At 48.5% G+C, this 13,750-nt stretch overlaps 1 protein-coding gene across 1 annotated transcript; it reads right to left on the reverse strand.

Moving 5' to 3' along the window:
• Positions 1-11,167: 11,167 nt before the first annotated feature.
• CHC_T00000291001 (hypothetical protein) lies at positions 11,168-11,635 on the reverse strand. Its single transcript, XM_005719310.1, has one exon. It carries the CDS (start codon positions 11,633-11,635, stop codon positions 11,168-11,170), a length of 468 nt encoding a protein of 155 aa, XP_005719367.1.
• Positions 11,636-13,750: the final 2,115 nt, after the last annotated feature.

Below are 13,750 nucleotides of genomic sequence, written 5' to 3' on the forward strand. Positions count from 1 at the left end.
TTTTAAAAACGGTGATTCGGCTGTTCGCATCATCTCCGACTTGGTCTTAGGTCTGCAGGGGGTTCGGCTAATACTCCTGACGCCTCAGATGCCTCGAGTGAGGAAGAACAGGATGCAGAAGGAGATATTCGTTATAGTGACGCGCAAGGAGATCTCTCCCTCTTTACCCAGCTCAATATCGGTGAGGATGCGTCAGCTTCGGGCTTTGCTGAGGCTGTTGATCAGGAGTGGTTCACTAACCATCTCTCTGCCTCCCTCATCGCGGACGACCCCGCCCCGCCGTCTGCCTCTCTGCAGGCGTTTTAGGTGGGCATCGGTGTGAGATGCATAGGCATCGGATGCCGAGGCATCTTACACCGATGCTCATGGCGATTCGCCGATATGTGGGCAACAGCCCACAGAACCACCTGCCCGAGGCACAAAAAAAAATTTGTCGATGTGAATGTTACCCAGATATACATATCTAAGGTTTCCGAGGAGACCAATCGTTGACGAGCGCCCAGTTTCTGCTTCGACATCGGAGACCCGAGGCCATGAATTGGTCGCAAAGAACTTAACAGACTTTTCGCTTAGTTTTGTCGTAGAGTTGGTACTCCGGAGAGGTCTCATAACCGCTTTCGATTTGCTGATACCACATTTGAGTCCCTCGGACAAGTTTCGCTCCCGCTTGCAACACCCGCTGGCAAGCCCGCCATCCATGTTACTATGAATGTAGTGCAAGCACATATTCTCCCGTTAATTTGGATGTCTTGGACCGCAAGTCGCTCATTGCCGACACTGTTGCCAATCGATTGACGAAGCGACCAGCTTGTCGTGCTGAAGATGGGACATACTTCTACTACGACGAATGGCGCGTCCCGCTGTCCCGTTCCAATTCCAGCCACGTCTACGTTGAAATAGAATGCTCCACGTCCGTGATGTCCTCTCGTTCTCAACTTGCTAAGGTTCACAAGCAGTTTTCCATCCATCTGCTGAAAAACGTTTCAACCTGCTACGCCATGCAAGACAGGAGGAAGCTACCCCCGAAACTCTCGGTGTCCTCCAGGACTTATCAAAGCGATGCGATCCGTGCCAACGAATAAAGAACGCCCTTACTCGTTTTCAAGTGTCTTCGGTGCAGAGAATGTTCGCTTCAATGAACGGATACTGCTCCATATCATGTGTATTGGCTCGAACGCAGTACGTCACCTGGTTGACAAAGGAACTCGCATCTCAGCAGCTCGCTTTCTATCCGTGTAACAACGAAAACGATATGGTCTACCATCCCGAATGATGGGCTATGATATATACTGGACTTCCGAACCGAATGCTAGTCGACCAGGGCAGTAATCTTGGGGATCTGTTTATCAACATGGATGCAATGACTAATGTTGACGTTCAACGCACTGGGATTGAAGCCCACTCGAGTCTCGGACTGGGAGAGAGCTATGGCCACCATTCCGCCAGACTCGCCGCAAAAGTATGGCTGATCACGCGAATACCAACCCATAGGTAGCATTGGCGGCAGCTGTTAAGTCGATGAACGACACCCTTATCCGTGAGGGACTAGTTCCATCAGCCCTTGTGTTCGGGGAATTTCCGAGAGCTTACGCCCATTCAGAGACCCCTGTCAAGCGCACCACTCTCGAAGAAAGCGCAGCTATTGCTCATTCCGCTCGCAAAGAAATGGAAAAGCACATGGCCGAGTTGAGAGTGAGGAGAGCCTTGAAGCACAAGACACCGACTTCAGCGAACAGACACAATCCGCCGGGAGACCACGTTTTGGTATAGAGGGAGAAACTGGTGAATAACCGTATCGGAGAGTGGGTCGGACAGTTTCAGGTATCAGACGTAGACGAGTCTAAAAGCTTTTCTATGCGAGGGACACTGTGGTTGGCGCGTCAAGGCCGTTGAATGTCGGGCAAGCCAAGCGGTACCCGGCACCAGAAATGCTCGCCCATTGGTAAATGGCTGACCTCGAACAGAGCCTGAAAAAGTTTGGCAGTGCTTCCGCTCGAGACCGTAAGATAAACTTGACCGAGATCATCAGCCGCAATGATCACCGATCTTCCTCTCCAGGGATGTTGGCAGCCATGCGAGCCGAAATCAAGAGCCTTCTGGACGGAGGCCCGTTTAAGATTACTCTCAAGGAGGACGTACCATCAGATGGCAATTTCCTACCTGGTCAGTTCGTTTTGGCGGTAAAATACACAGAAGATGGAAGGATCAAATTCAGGGCGCGATACGTGATCGGTGGTCACTAAGACAAGTTCAATCATCGCATGGTTCATTGGGCATCGGCACTTCAGTCTCAGTCCGTAAGACTTCTTCTGGCTCTCACAGCTATATTTGGCTTCAAACTTTGGACGTCGGTCGTTAGAAATGCCCACCTACAGTCTGCAGTGCCTTTGGGGAGGGATATTTTCATCGCCATGCCGGTGCCTGAGTTCGGATTGAACCCTAAGCAGTGTTTACAGCTGCTCAAGCCGTTTTATAGTTTCTGCGAGTCTGGCGATGTTTGGCATGAAACGCTCGAGAACCACCACCGAAATGACTTAGGAATGCATCCAATCCGTTCAGAAACTGCTTTGAATACGCTGATGACCGATGCTTTTTCGAGAGGACTGTCTGGAGGCTATATTGATGACCTCATTCGGGCCGGAGATGGTCATTTTCAGTAAGTTTTGATAATGAAAAACAGGACATTCGACATGGCTGAAGACCAGACCCTCCCTTGCACCTTTAACGGATTCTCTTTGTCTCACAATTGAGAGGGAGAAGTCATCCAAGACCAACATGAGTACCTTAGGAAACTCGAACGCCTACCCTCCACGCATCATTCTCGCACTTCCGATCCATGAGGATGAGGTTAGCCTGGCTGGCTAACACTCGCCATGACTGACTCTTCCAAATATCGCAACTAGCACAAGTGACGAAGGAACGGTTCGACACATCAAAAGGACGTTATTTGTAAGTTGAACAAGGCTGTTAAGTTTGTGGTTGACAATCGCCTGCCGCTCCGAGTTCCGAAGTTGGACAAGAAATCACTCCGCATCATCGGATATTTTGATGCGTCATTCGCGAACAACGCTGACTTTTCCTCACAACACGGACATACAGTACATGCTTCTTGGGAAGTGCCAGTGGTTCAGTTATTCCGATTAACTTTAATCCTGTAAGTCTAGGCGCGTTACTCGCTCTGCTATCGCAGGCGAATTTATCGCATTCAGCGATCTTTTCGATGTTGCAGGTACTCTCACTGACGAAGTTGGCCTGATGCTCAGGAAAAAGTTGGCGGTACAGCTCCTCATAGATAGCAAGAGCCTTTTCGATGTGATCTCAACGGGTTCGCGCACATCGGAGAAGAGGATGATGCTGGACATCGCCGCCGCTCGCGAGGGCTTCAAGACAAAAGTTATTTCGGATATTGGCTTTGACTGCAGTTCCCAAAACGTTGCAGATATCTTGACCTAGTCGATGCAACAGCGCTCATGGTAACGAGTTCTTGCAAAGAGTCGCCTCGAAGTCGAATCGGAGCAATGGATCATTAGAAGATAAAAGGACGTGAAGAAAGATTTTACTCGGGATGGCTGGTTCGCTTCCGGCTTAAAGGCGCTTGACTCACTACTATGCGAGCTTCCTCGATAGGAAGCCTATCAGCCTCGTCGCCACCGCATCTACAGATAAATTCCTCACTTAAACGTATGGGATATCCCTCCGCACTATCGATAATAAGCTTCCGGTTTGCACCCACGACGAGTGTGTGGTCAACTGCCGTAAGCTAGAGCAGAAGAACGACAAACACCCCCTTGGAAGCATTGGAAATGTACGAAAAGCGATTGGAATCGTACGAGGCCATTTCCGTTTTTGGGATTCGACGCATTTCGGCGCCCGTGCCACGCTCATGCAGGATGCGCAGCTACTCACGAAGACTGAGCAGGCCATTCACATTTCTTGCTACCGTGCGGCAGGTATCCACTGCACTGGTCCTGTAGTGCAATGTGCCTGGCAGGCTGCGAACACAGTCCGACGGTCAAACAAAAAGAAGAAAAACAGCAACAGCAACCACCACTGCTGATGGCACGCGCTACGAAGCGTTCGAGACTCCCTTTCCCCTTGTGTGGGCTTGCGGCCCACGGTAGCTCGACTCCGACGGGGGGGTTAAGGAAAGATACCCGACCCGGGAGGATAATGGTGGTAGAGACTTGTGAAGACTTGAGTGCTCGACGAGTGCGGGTTGGGCTTGTCTACGAGAATGGAACCGCGGTTCGCTGGGTTGTAAGGCCAATGCTCGACGAGCGTCTTCAGCACCTTGGGTATAATTCAAGGTCTTCGACGGGGGCTTGTTCAGCACTACCCGACGGGATCGTAACCGTGTAGCAACGCTACTACCGACGTGTTGCCCAAGGGCTAAAAACACCCTCACCAGCGCGATCGCGATCGCGGTAGGCGGTACCAACTCTGTCTTATACAGTAAGACCTTCGACGGAGGCGTCGTTACAACAGCCTTCCTACGGAACTTGAAACAGTAGCAGCGCTACACAACGTGTTGCCCGATGGCTAAAACACCTACACCGGATCGGTCGCAACCGACTCCAATGGAACCAACACAATTAAGGGAAAAATAGATGTAGAGATAGAAAAGGATAGGAATTAGAGATAGAAAAGGTAAAAGGATAAGGAAAAGGAATGGGACCCCGAGCAATAGAGGATGTCGTTAGCAGCGTAGAAGGGAAGCGCGTCGCGTGAACGGAAGCGGTCTTCGACGAAGGCGAGATCTAACTCCGGCAACTCGGGTTGTCTTTATTGACTTGGTCGGCCAAAGGGCTAAGTTATATAGAGCCCCGCCGGGGCGAGCACAGTAGCTCCCGGCTCTAGATTCTAGATCTAATTAGTAAATAAATTTAATAATTAAAATAATCGTGCGCTTCGTCGCACACGTGTGTCCCCCAAACCCGGACTACAGTATCCAATTTTTTTCCTTGTTCACTTCTTTTCACCCCCTTTTCAGGTGCGTATTGCACTACAGGTCCACAGGAGTTCAAGCTTCGCCTGGGCTTTTCAGGAAGTCAAGTTATACAGTGCATTGACCGGAGAGACAAGCAGGGGTGCGACGGATTGCCCGAGGGGAGGGAGTGTCAATTTATAAGCACATCGCCGGCGGGTGGCAGATACTGGATGGCATTCCTAATGCATTCCTAATTTATAGTACTTTTGGGGTGTACACAATTCCCCCAATTTATTTTGGGGGTTTAGATCGAACTGTGCACGCCTACGGTACTCGCCGGCAGTGGAACATCAGCCACACCATATAGGTCGAATGTAGAAACCAACTCTTCAGTCAGAGAAAATCTACCCTTTTGGTTGACTCCAACTTTGGCTCTCCCTCCTCGCTACCCTTTTACACTTTATCTTTCCACGATTACCACACACGCACCCTTTCTCCAAAGCCCCAAGGCGCCCACGATCCCACCCGCTATATTGTACTGGTGGGTCGTGTGCGCGCGCAATCCACGGATTCCAACGACAGTCTAGACTAAATACTAGTGGGGTACCCCCCAAGTTGAATAAGATTAGAAAAAATAAATGTAAAAAGAAGCAAGGGGGATTGGAGAAAATTTGTGACTGTTTAGAAAAGCGACAGTATCCACGTGGCTTCTTTTCTGATTACGGGAGCCAAAAGGCTCATACATCGCCATGAAAAGCGTCTTTCGGCCCGGGGTTTAGAGAAGTTGCAACGACAACAAAACACCCTTTAGTTGCACGGACATTTCACTGGGTGATGCATTTTGACATTGCGATTGTAATTCCAAATCGCTATTCTGGAACGGCGCATCCTCCTGTAATGTCTTCTTGAAGATATCAGCACGTCAAGCGGGAGTTCCCTTCTTTACTATCTGGAAACGAACCAACAGAGCCCTTCGATAAATGTTGGCATCCTTATAATGGTGCACACGGAAAGCAAGCGCTTTCTCCTGTAGCCCTAAACATTGTGCTCTAGTCTGCAACAGAGCCTCAGCTGCACGTTGAGCTACAATGGCCTCCTTATCCTGCTTTTCTGCTCGCCTAACTTTTCCAATAGCGTCCTTACACCTGGCCAATTGCATCGCGGCATCAGTTATTAGATTCAACCGAGCCGATGTGCCAACATATTCGCGTTTTAGCACAAAAGGCTGTACTGCCAAACTCTCCTTGTACCCTAAGGGTTTCTTTTCTAGCATTTCTTCCATTTACGAACTGTTACCAAAGATGTGTGTGTGATTCTGTACTGAAAAGTCGCCAAAGGGAGTTCGACAAGCCGGGCATCATTGCGCCTAGTTGCGCCATTATCAAAGGCAGTGGTGGCCCCGGTTAAATAGTGCTCTTTCCTTCTCTCGCGCGTGGCCTTTAGGCATAGTGTCGTGGCTGTGGTGTGAGGAGAAGGGGAATGAGCTCTGATTATGGAGAATACCATCTTTAGTCGAATGAATTTATGGAAACATAGACATGACTGGTATTGGTCGCATGTGATCATCGCAGTGATGAAATTGTAGTAGATGTCCGCTTAGTTCAAATGTTCATAATCACTAACCGTCCGTCTACATGATCGGCCACGCAACTGTCGATGTGACGAAGTCGTGAGATGTGTTTGTTTCTTGTGTTGTAGTGAGACTGCTGTATTTACGTAGAACGTCTACAGTATTATTGTAAAAGGAAGCCGCAGGGTAGTGGACGTCACTAGCTCTCAATGACGCACCCGAAGAACCGTTCTATTCAGCCTGAATACAGCTCGCTCTGTGTTTCTGTAATACAGCTCGAACCAGACGCAACGCTTTAGCCAAACATCGTTCATATTTACTGATGCCCCAGTTTGCACCAAGGTTGCACCGATATTGGCTATCCGATGGCAAAAAGGGCGCCGAGTCAGATTCTGCATGTCAAATGGCGCCATTTGCATTTTAAAGACATTGTCTATGAACGAGTTGCACTCAAAAGTTGAGTCATTTACCGGCAGAAGCTGAGTCAGAATAAAATTTGCAATGAAGTTTTTGTTCCAGTGGTGGTTGCTCTGTTCAAAAACAAGGGGGACATGTACGTGTACTAGAGCCAAACCGCGAGTGATGATGAAATGCGCAAAAACAAATAAAAATAATAGTATCTGTCAGTAGATGCGCACGTACAGTAGAAAACCAGTTCGCGCGCACCAAATTCATATCTACACAGTAAAATCGCAATTCACTAGGAAATGCGCAGTACAGCACCTTCACCGCATTTACTGATTAAAATCGAAGAGAACACAATGCATTACCCGTGCAGTACTCTAAAACAAACCACGTAAATGGAAGGAGATGCGCACGTAACACCTCCCTACTCCGTGTCACAGTCATCAAACAGTGCACGACGCGTGCCACTACACATGCGAACGCTGCGATTTTCTATGTTTTCAACGTGTAAACGGCGCCTCTTTCGCATCTGACTAGTTGATATGGGCCGTAGGCGATTACGTACACCAGTGCTGTGCTGCCCGTCCTCGAAGCGGAGAGGGCGGGCCCTGACACTCAGATTGGTCAACGCCAGGCACGCTTTGAACACGTGCTCGTACAATCCCTCTCCCCAGTGCCACTTCTGAGAAAGTACAGTCCATAAACTGCACATTATCCCAAAGTAGTTTTCTACTATGACACGATCAGAAGATACTTGGCGATTGTAGTCCACGTCGTCCAATGACAGCGTTGAACGTGCTGGGGTTCGCACCGGATGTACCACACGTAGATCTTCGGCTGCACCTTGATATCCCTTGTCCGCCAGTATGGCCCAGTAGTCATCCATAAATTCGCTCAATCGTCCCTCATCCGTAAACCGCAAATCACGTACCCCCTTTTTAGATGCCTCCTCATGAAAGGGTCGATTACGACGAAATATCTCCAGATCCGACACGGAGCCCGGATAGTGCTCCGTGCACCCAATAGCAAGACCAGTAGGCAGTACCGAAACTTCCACTTTGTACCCATACAGCTTATGCTTACCGGAGAAGTATCGCCTCCCTTCTGATATATTTCCACTTGGACGATTGCTCTGCTGAAAAGTGACGTCGACAGCATATCTCCCGTATTCAAAATTCGAAAACACCCGGTCCTCCAGACGACACTTGGCCATTGTCCATTTTTCTTCGACGCGTGCCACACATATATCATACATGCATTCTGATATCATACGTAGAAATCCAGTTATTAAACGTTCGAAAGTAGAACATTTAACAGAAAATAGACGAGCTGTAAAGGTCCATTGCTGACCATGCTTGAGTACAGTAAGTGTCATAAAGAGAACATCCTGGGCCTTGTACTGTGTTCTTTTACCTCTACCAACACTCCAATTCTTTGACACGTAGTCTTCAATCATAACCCATAGTTCGAAGAATTGAGAGGAATCAAAATTACACATTGCCTAAATAGATTGAGAACCTCCGTCATTGTAAAACGTGTCATAAATCGGACAATTGGAGTCGTTCTCATCATCGCTGGCGACCACGTCGTCGTCAATGTGATCGACGATTCATTGACGTGTCGGTTGGTGATGTCCGAAAGAGCCTGAACAGCGCGGGAGGAATTCATTTTTGAAATTGTAAAAGGAGTGGGAGAAATGAGGAGCAGCTGCAAGAAGTGGTTTTTCTATATCAACTGCGCAGTTGTTCCATTTTATATTGTTTAGTTTGAGTAGACTGAAACTGCGAGGCATATCACACAAAAAGGCGGGCTTTCCCGTTTTTGAAAGTGGACTCGCAATTGAAGATATGATGCACAACCTATGCTATAATCTGCGTTGCTGTATTATTTGCACACTTAGTTTACTTTTCTACTGATATTCCCCAAACTCAAAGTGCTTTCACGCAACTGCAATACTTGAGGTACTGTACGTAGTTACCCTACTGTACAGGTTGTTCTATTCTATACGAGGGTTGTCCAAAAACAAGTTGTATAATAAGTATCAGCTGTGAGCCACTGCCTCGGTTACAATCTTGCGGTTCGTAAGTTGCTGTTTCTAGAACGGTGTACGGGTGTAGCACTGTACTATTCTCCGACCCCAAGCTATTTCCGCAAGGGCCAATGGGCGCACCTCAATGATTGCTGCCGCTCTACTGTGCTGATGGCTTTAAAAATCAGTTCCTGTTTCCGTATCCTGAAACTTACCGAGACCCCACCTTCGAACGCCATCCGTACTCTAAGCTTAGTGGAACCTCTGACTCATAACGCCGATGAAAAGCCTCTTCACATGGCAAAGCTTACGAAATTCTTTTTATTACAGAAACTGCTCCAAATGTGCCTCAATCCTTGTCGACCCAGTCCGATGAAGTCAAGTTATATCTACCAGACAAACCGCTTGCGCTCCTCGACTTGCTTATCTCTCTAAGTTGCCGTCTCATGACTCAACTCATCTTGGCTTGGGCGCAAAATGACAATTCGCATAGGCGTGGATGACGATTTTGTAATTTCGGAGCACACCGTCGCGTACAAGCATTGTCATGCCATTGACGAGTGTGGCATCTCACCGGATGGAAACGTTGTCGTATCGTCGAGCAGGGACCGAAAGGTGAGGGCTGTGAATATCCAGCCCCTCGAGTCGACCACGTTTGACCTTCCAATCAACTCCGCCAGCAGAATGGATGTGTCTGTTTCGTCAACCAGCATCGCCACGTCCACGTTTGAGGATGGGGTCAGCGTTTGGAAGCCGCCTGATTTCAGGCAAAAGTTAATGTCCAAGTTTTGCAAAGGGAACAGCGCCATCGCATGTGTTTTGACTTCCGACGGCATGTTTCTTTTCTCTGCTTTCAAAGCGCAAACGTCATGCCAGCTTTTTCTCACACATGTACGAGATAACCAGGACTTTGGCCGTTGCGAGACTGGGAGAAATTTCTTTAGGCTTATAAGACCGTCCACCAGACACGTCGTCCTCTTCACCGAAACAAATACTGATGACAGTTTATCAGTTATGATCCATCTAAAAATGTGGGACACTACCAGAAACACCATCATCGAATTAATGCAACTGAAGGCGTATCCGGGAATATGCACCCAAGAAAATGCCAGAAGAGTGTTTGTGGCCGATCATGAATCGCTCCGCATTAAAGACTTGGACCGTAACTCTGTCATTTCCCTTCCCAATTACGCGTACAGCGGCTGCGGGGTTGCAATATCCGCAACTCCAGACGGCGGCACTCTGGTCGTGTCCGTCACGGATAACTGCTTCGGCATCTGGGATACCAACCGGCGCGTTCGCATCGCTACTCTCCGGGGTCATGGTGCGCCCTTCAAGACAATACGCGACAGATCGTGCGCCATATCCGCCGATTGCTCCACCCTTGTCACAGCTGGAACCGATAGGACCGTGCGTGTGTGGAAAGTGCCACCCCTCCCCTCCCCATTACAAAAGGTCTGCCGGGCGGTTTTCGACAACCCGCACCTCCTTGACAAAGACCTCTTGCTCACCAGTATCGTTAGCAGGCACGTGCAATCCGTCCCTGATCTCTTCGCCGGCCACAACCTAGTCCTCTTCGCAATCCGCATCGACGTCCTCACATGCGGCGACCTCAGAACCTTCGGCGGCACGGAAGACTACTTCTTCTACAACCTCTACTACCCCGCTTCCCGCCTCTTGCACGGAGACATATCTCTCCTACACACCATCTTCAAGCACGCCCACGAAATCGGTATCATTGAGAGCGTAGCCCCACTCACCGTTGCGAATCTCATCCGCCACGACTTCTGTACGGACTTTGCTCGCATCCAACACAACGTGGATGCTGTAGCCAGGCGCGTAAACATCGTTGAAAGACGAACATTGTATCTAGATAGACGGGTGGATAGACTCGAGGACAACTTACGTACATGCCTGACTGGTCTACAGCCCGCCATATCTGCGCTTGATTCTGCCCAGCAAGAGACTCAGCATCTCGCGTGCTGCCTTGCTGAAAGCCTAACAAGCCTTCACGAGAACATTCGAGCGCGAGACAAACGCATGCGTCTCGGCAGTCTGGCGCGATGCATGATTTCACTGGTACCACTGGTAGGCCATGCTCTTGGGGAAGTGGCGCTCGCGGCAGCCGAGGTGGCGTTCGAACTGCACACAGAGGACGTGATCATGGAAGGCGTGGCAGCGGCGAAAGAGGCAGTTATTACTTGCGCGCATGTCGACTTAAGTAACGTTTGTGCGGTTAGGCGTTCGCTCTCCGACGGGCTTGCTTCCATGCCAGAGGAAGAAAGGGGCACAGTGCTGCAGGCCGTGAGCGAGAGTCCGTGGAAAGACGTAAGAGAAGTGGTGGCGGTTCTAGAAGATGTAGTTGCAAAGGGGATGGAGGATAGGACAGAGTCAATGCATAGGCCTGTGTTAGTGGGCGTGGGGGCGAAAAGGGAAGGTGAAAGCCAAGATAAGATAACAGGAACAAGAGAAGATGGCACAGAAAATGAGGAGCGAAGCGATCAAGTCGCATGAGACTACCACTCCAGGGCATACACCAAGTGGGTATCACATGATGAAATTTGAAGACTGTGTGCCGCGTGTCAACCAAATGGTTGTTCTGAATCATGTTTATCTCCAGCTGGTTTCGATGTGGCTGTCGAATCGCATTCAAATGAATGCACATTGGAAGGGGGGCAGTTGAGTACAGTAAACTGAATCGCATCCTTCTTCGCTGGCACGGTTCCCAGTAACGTTCATTCCAACTCAATATGTTTTGCGCTGCGATTTTCCCCTTGACAACTGTGAACAGAGTATTGAACAGGGAGGATCCTCCTGGTTGGTCCAGTTACCGCAATTCCAGTAGCGAGAATGTGACAAGAAGCAGTAGACCGGGTACAGCAGACGGTAATTAGAAAAGCGTGAAGCCAAATCGTTCGAGCAGGTAGATGTGTAAGGAAGGGAATGTGGAGCATCGGTGAAAGATGGGGCGGATGAGAAGGTTTGGGAGTGGTTTAGGAGGGGGGGCCGGCAGTAGGCTTGGAGACGAACATGGGCGTGTTGCTGCTGCAGATTGTTTTCCAGAGTGTGCGAACAGCTACATATTAAGATGCCGGCGGGATGGATAGCAGAGACGATTGTGAGAGAGAAAGGCTTAGGGGCGACCGGCTGGCAATGTATTAGGCGACGACAACCGATTTGACGTTGCCGGGTTGGATTGGATGAGATCCCTAATACACAAAAGAGAGGTCCTGAGGAGAGCATAATAGATTGCAAAAGTAGAGGACCGTGATTGGACGGGGAAGCAGATGGTGTTTGGGATCTGTCGTACAGTAGTTACCTGGATCGAGCATTTGGTTGGTGATCAGCTGAAGATTTTTCAAAACATTTACAAACCTTCAAGAAGAAAATGATGCGTATCATCTGCATCTTGATGCTCAACATCCGATAAGATTTTTCTTAACTTGGTCAGTGATTCGAAATGACCTCATATGAAGCAAATCGCTTGTCGTGTAGACACCAGTGAATAGACCGTCTTTCGCAAAAAGGGAGTATTGCACCTCTACACGTACTTCTATGCCTATTTCTACCTTGGGAAGCCCATTCTATCGCAATTTGTTCACGATGTCTCCGTAACCTTCAAGATGCATATGGCCACATGTACATTCCACTGCACTTGTGAAGTTGTACTAAATTAGCACAAGTTCACATACACAGTTTGCTTTATGTAGAGATTCGCTCGAGCATCGAACTTTACCACTAGATCGACAAACCTCGCAGTGTTTTTCGGATTTTCAAAAAAGAGTTTATGTTCATCTTTAAAACTCGTCCGTCTCATAAGTAAAAATAGTACCTAGATTATAAATGCCTGAGCCCCATGGGCATTTGTATGAGGCTACTCACTCTTCTTTTTCATTGCCCAATTCTTTAACATTGAATTGATTAGCCTCATCTGAGACCATCTTGATGTGTGAGTAGGGGGATAGCGGAGAAAACTGAGGAGAAAACTGAGTGATGGAAACGAGCGTGGCTTTATGAGGAGCTTTGAGTTTTCATCGGTGCCAGATCGCAACAATGCAGCTGACAGACAAGGCCCTTACACTTTAGAAAGAATAGCTGATAACAAATCACTCGTACAAAAACTATGCAACCCTTTTCGCTGTCATTATTGAGGCTTCTTGGTGTGAATTAAAACATCTTTTTGACGGCCTTCAAGCATCGTCCATGCCTATCTCTCATTGGAATTGTACGCACTCAAGCCGCAAATGCATTCATTACCGTCCATTATGTTGTAGGCAATATAAACCGTTCGCCAGGAAGAATGTGTGGAGGAGACTTGATTGAGGAACTACGAGTGTAGATAGTGACAACTAGGCTTCACTGTTGTGGCCAACCATCTCAACGGTAGCAAAGGGAGTGATGATAGCGCTGTCTCGTTCCACCACCATATCTAAATGTATTCTCTTTTCCAGAACTCGTGAGCATCGCAGAACCAAACACAACACTATAGTACATTGCCTTTTGAAGATAGAAGGGCAAACCATGTCAACACTCTACTTCGTCCACCCCGAACATACCAAACTCTATTACCTCCTGATGGGGCTTGCGGCGGCCAGCATACAATAGGCTACACTCTACAGTCATCCGTGTAAGTTTGGCGGCCATGATGGCGGCGCATTTGCGGCAGTGTCAACAACTGTAAACGGTATACGAAACAAAAAATATGATTGCAACCAATAAAAGCAATCCGTTAGCTGTATGAAACAATAAAATTTGTCAGTTTTATGTAATTTTGCCATAAGAGCTCCTCTCTCCTTATTCTTCCCGCCGCACTGTCTTC

Source organism: Chondrus crispus, genomic scaffold (genome assembly GCF_000350225.1).
Source record: "Chondrus crispus Stackhouse genomic scaffold, scaffold_485, whole genome shotgun sequence".
In the NCBI taxonomy this organism is placed as follows: domain Eukaryota; phylum Rhodophyta; class Florideophyceae; order Gigartinales; family Gigartinaceae; genus Chondrus; species Chondrus crispus.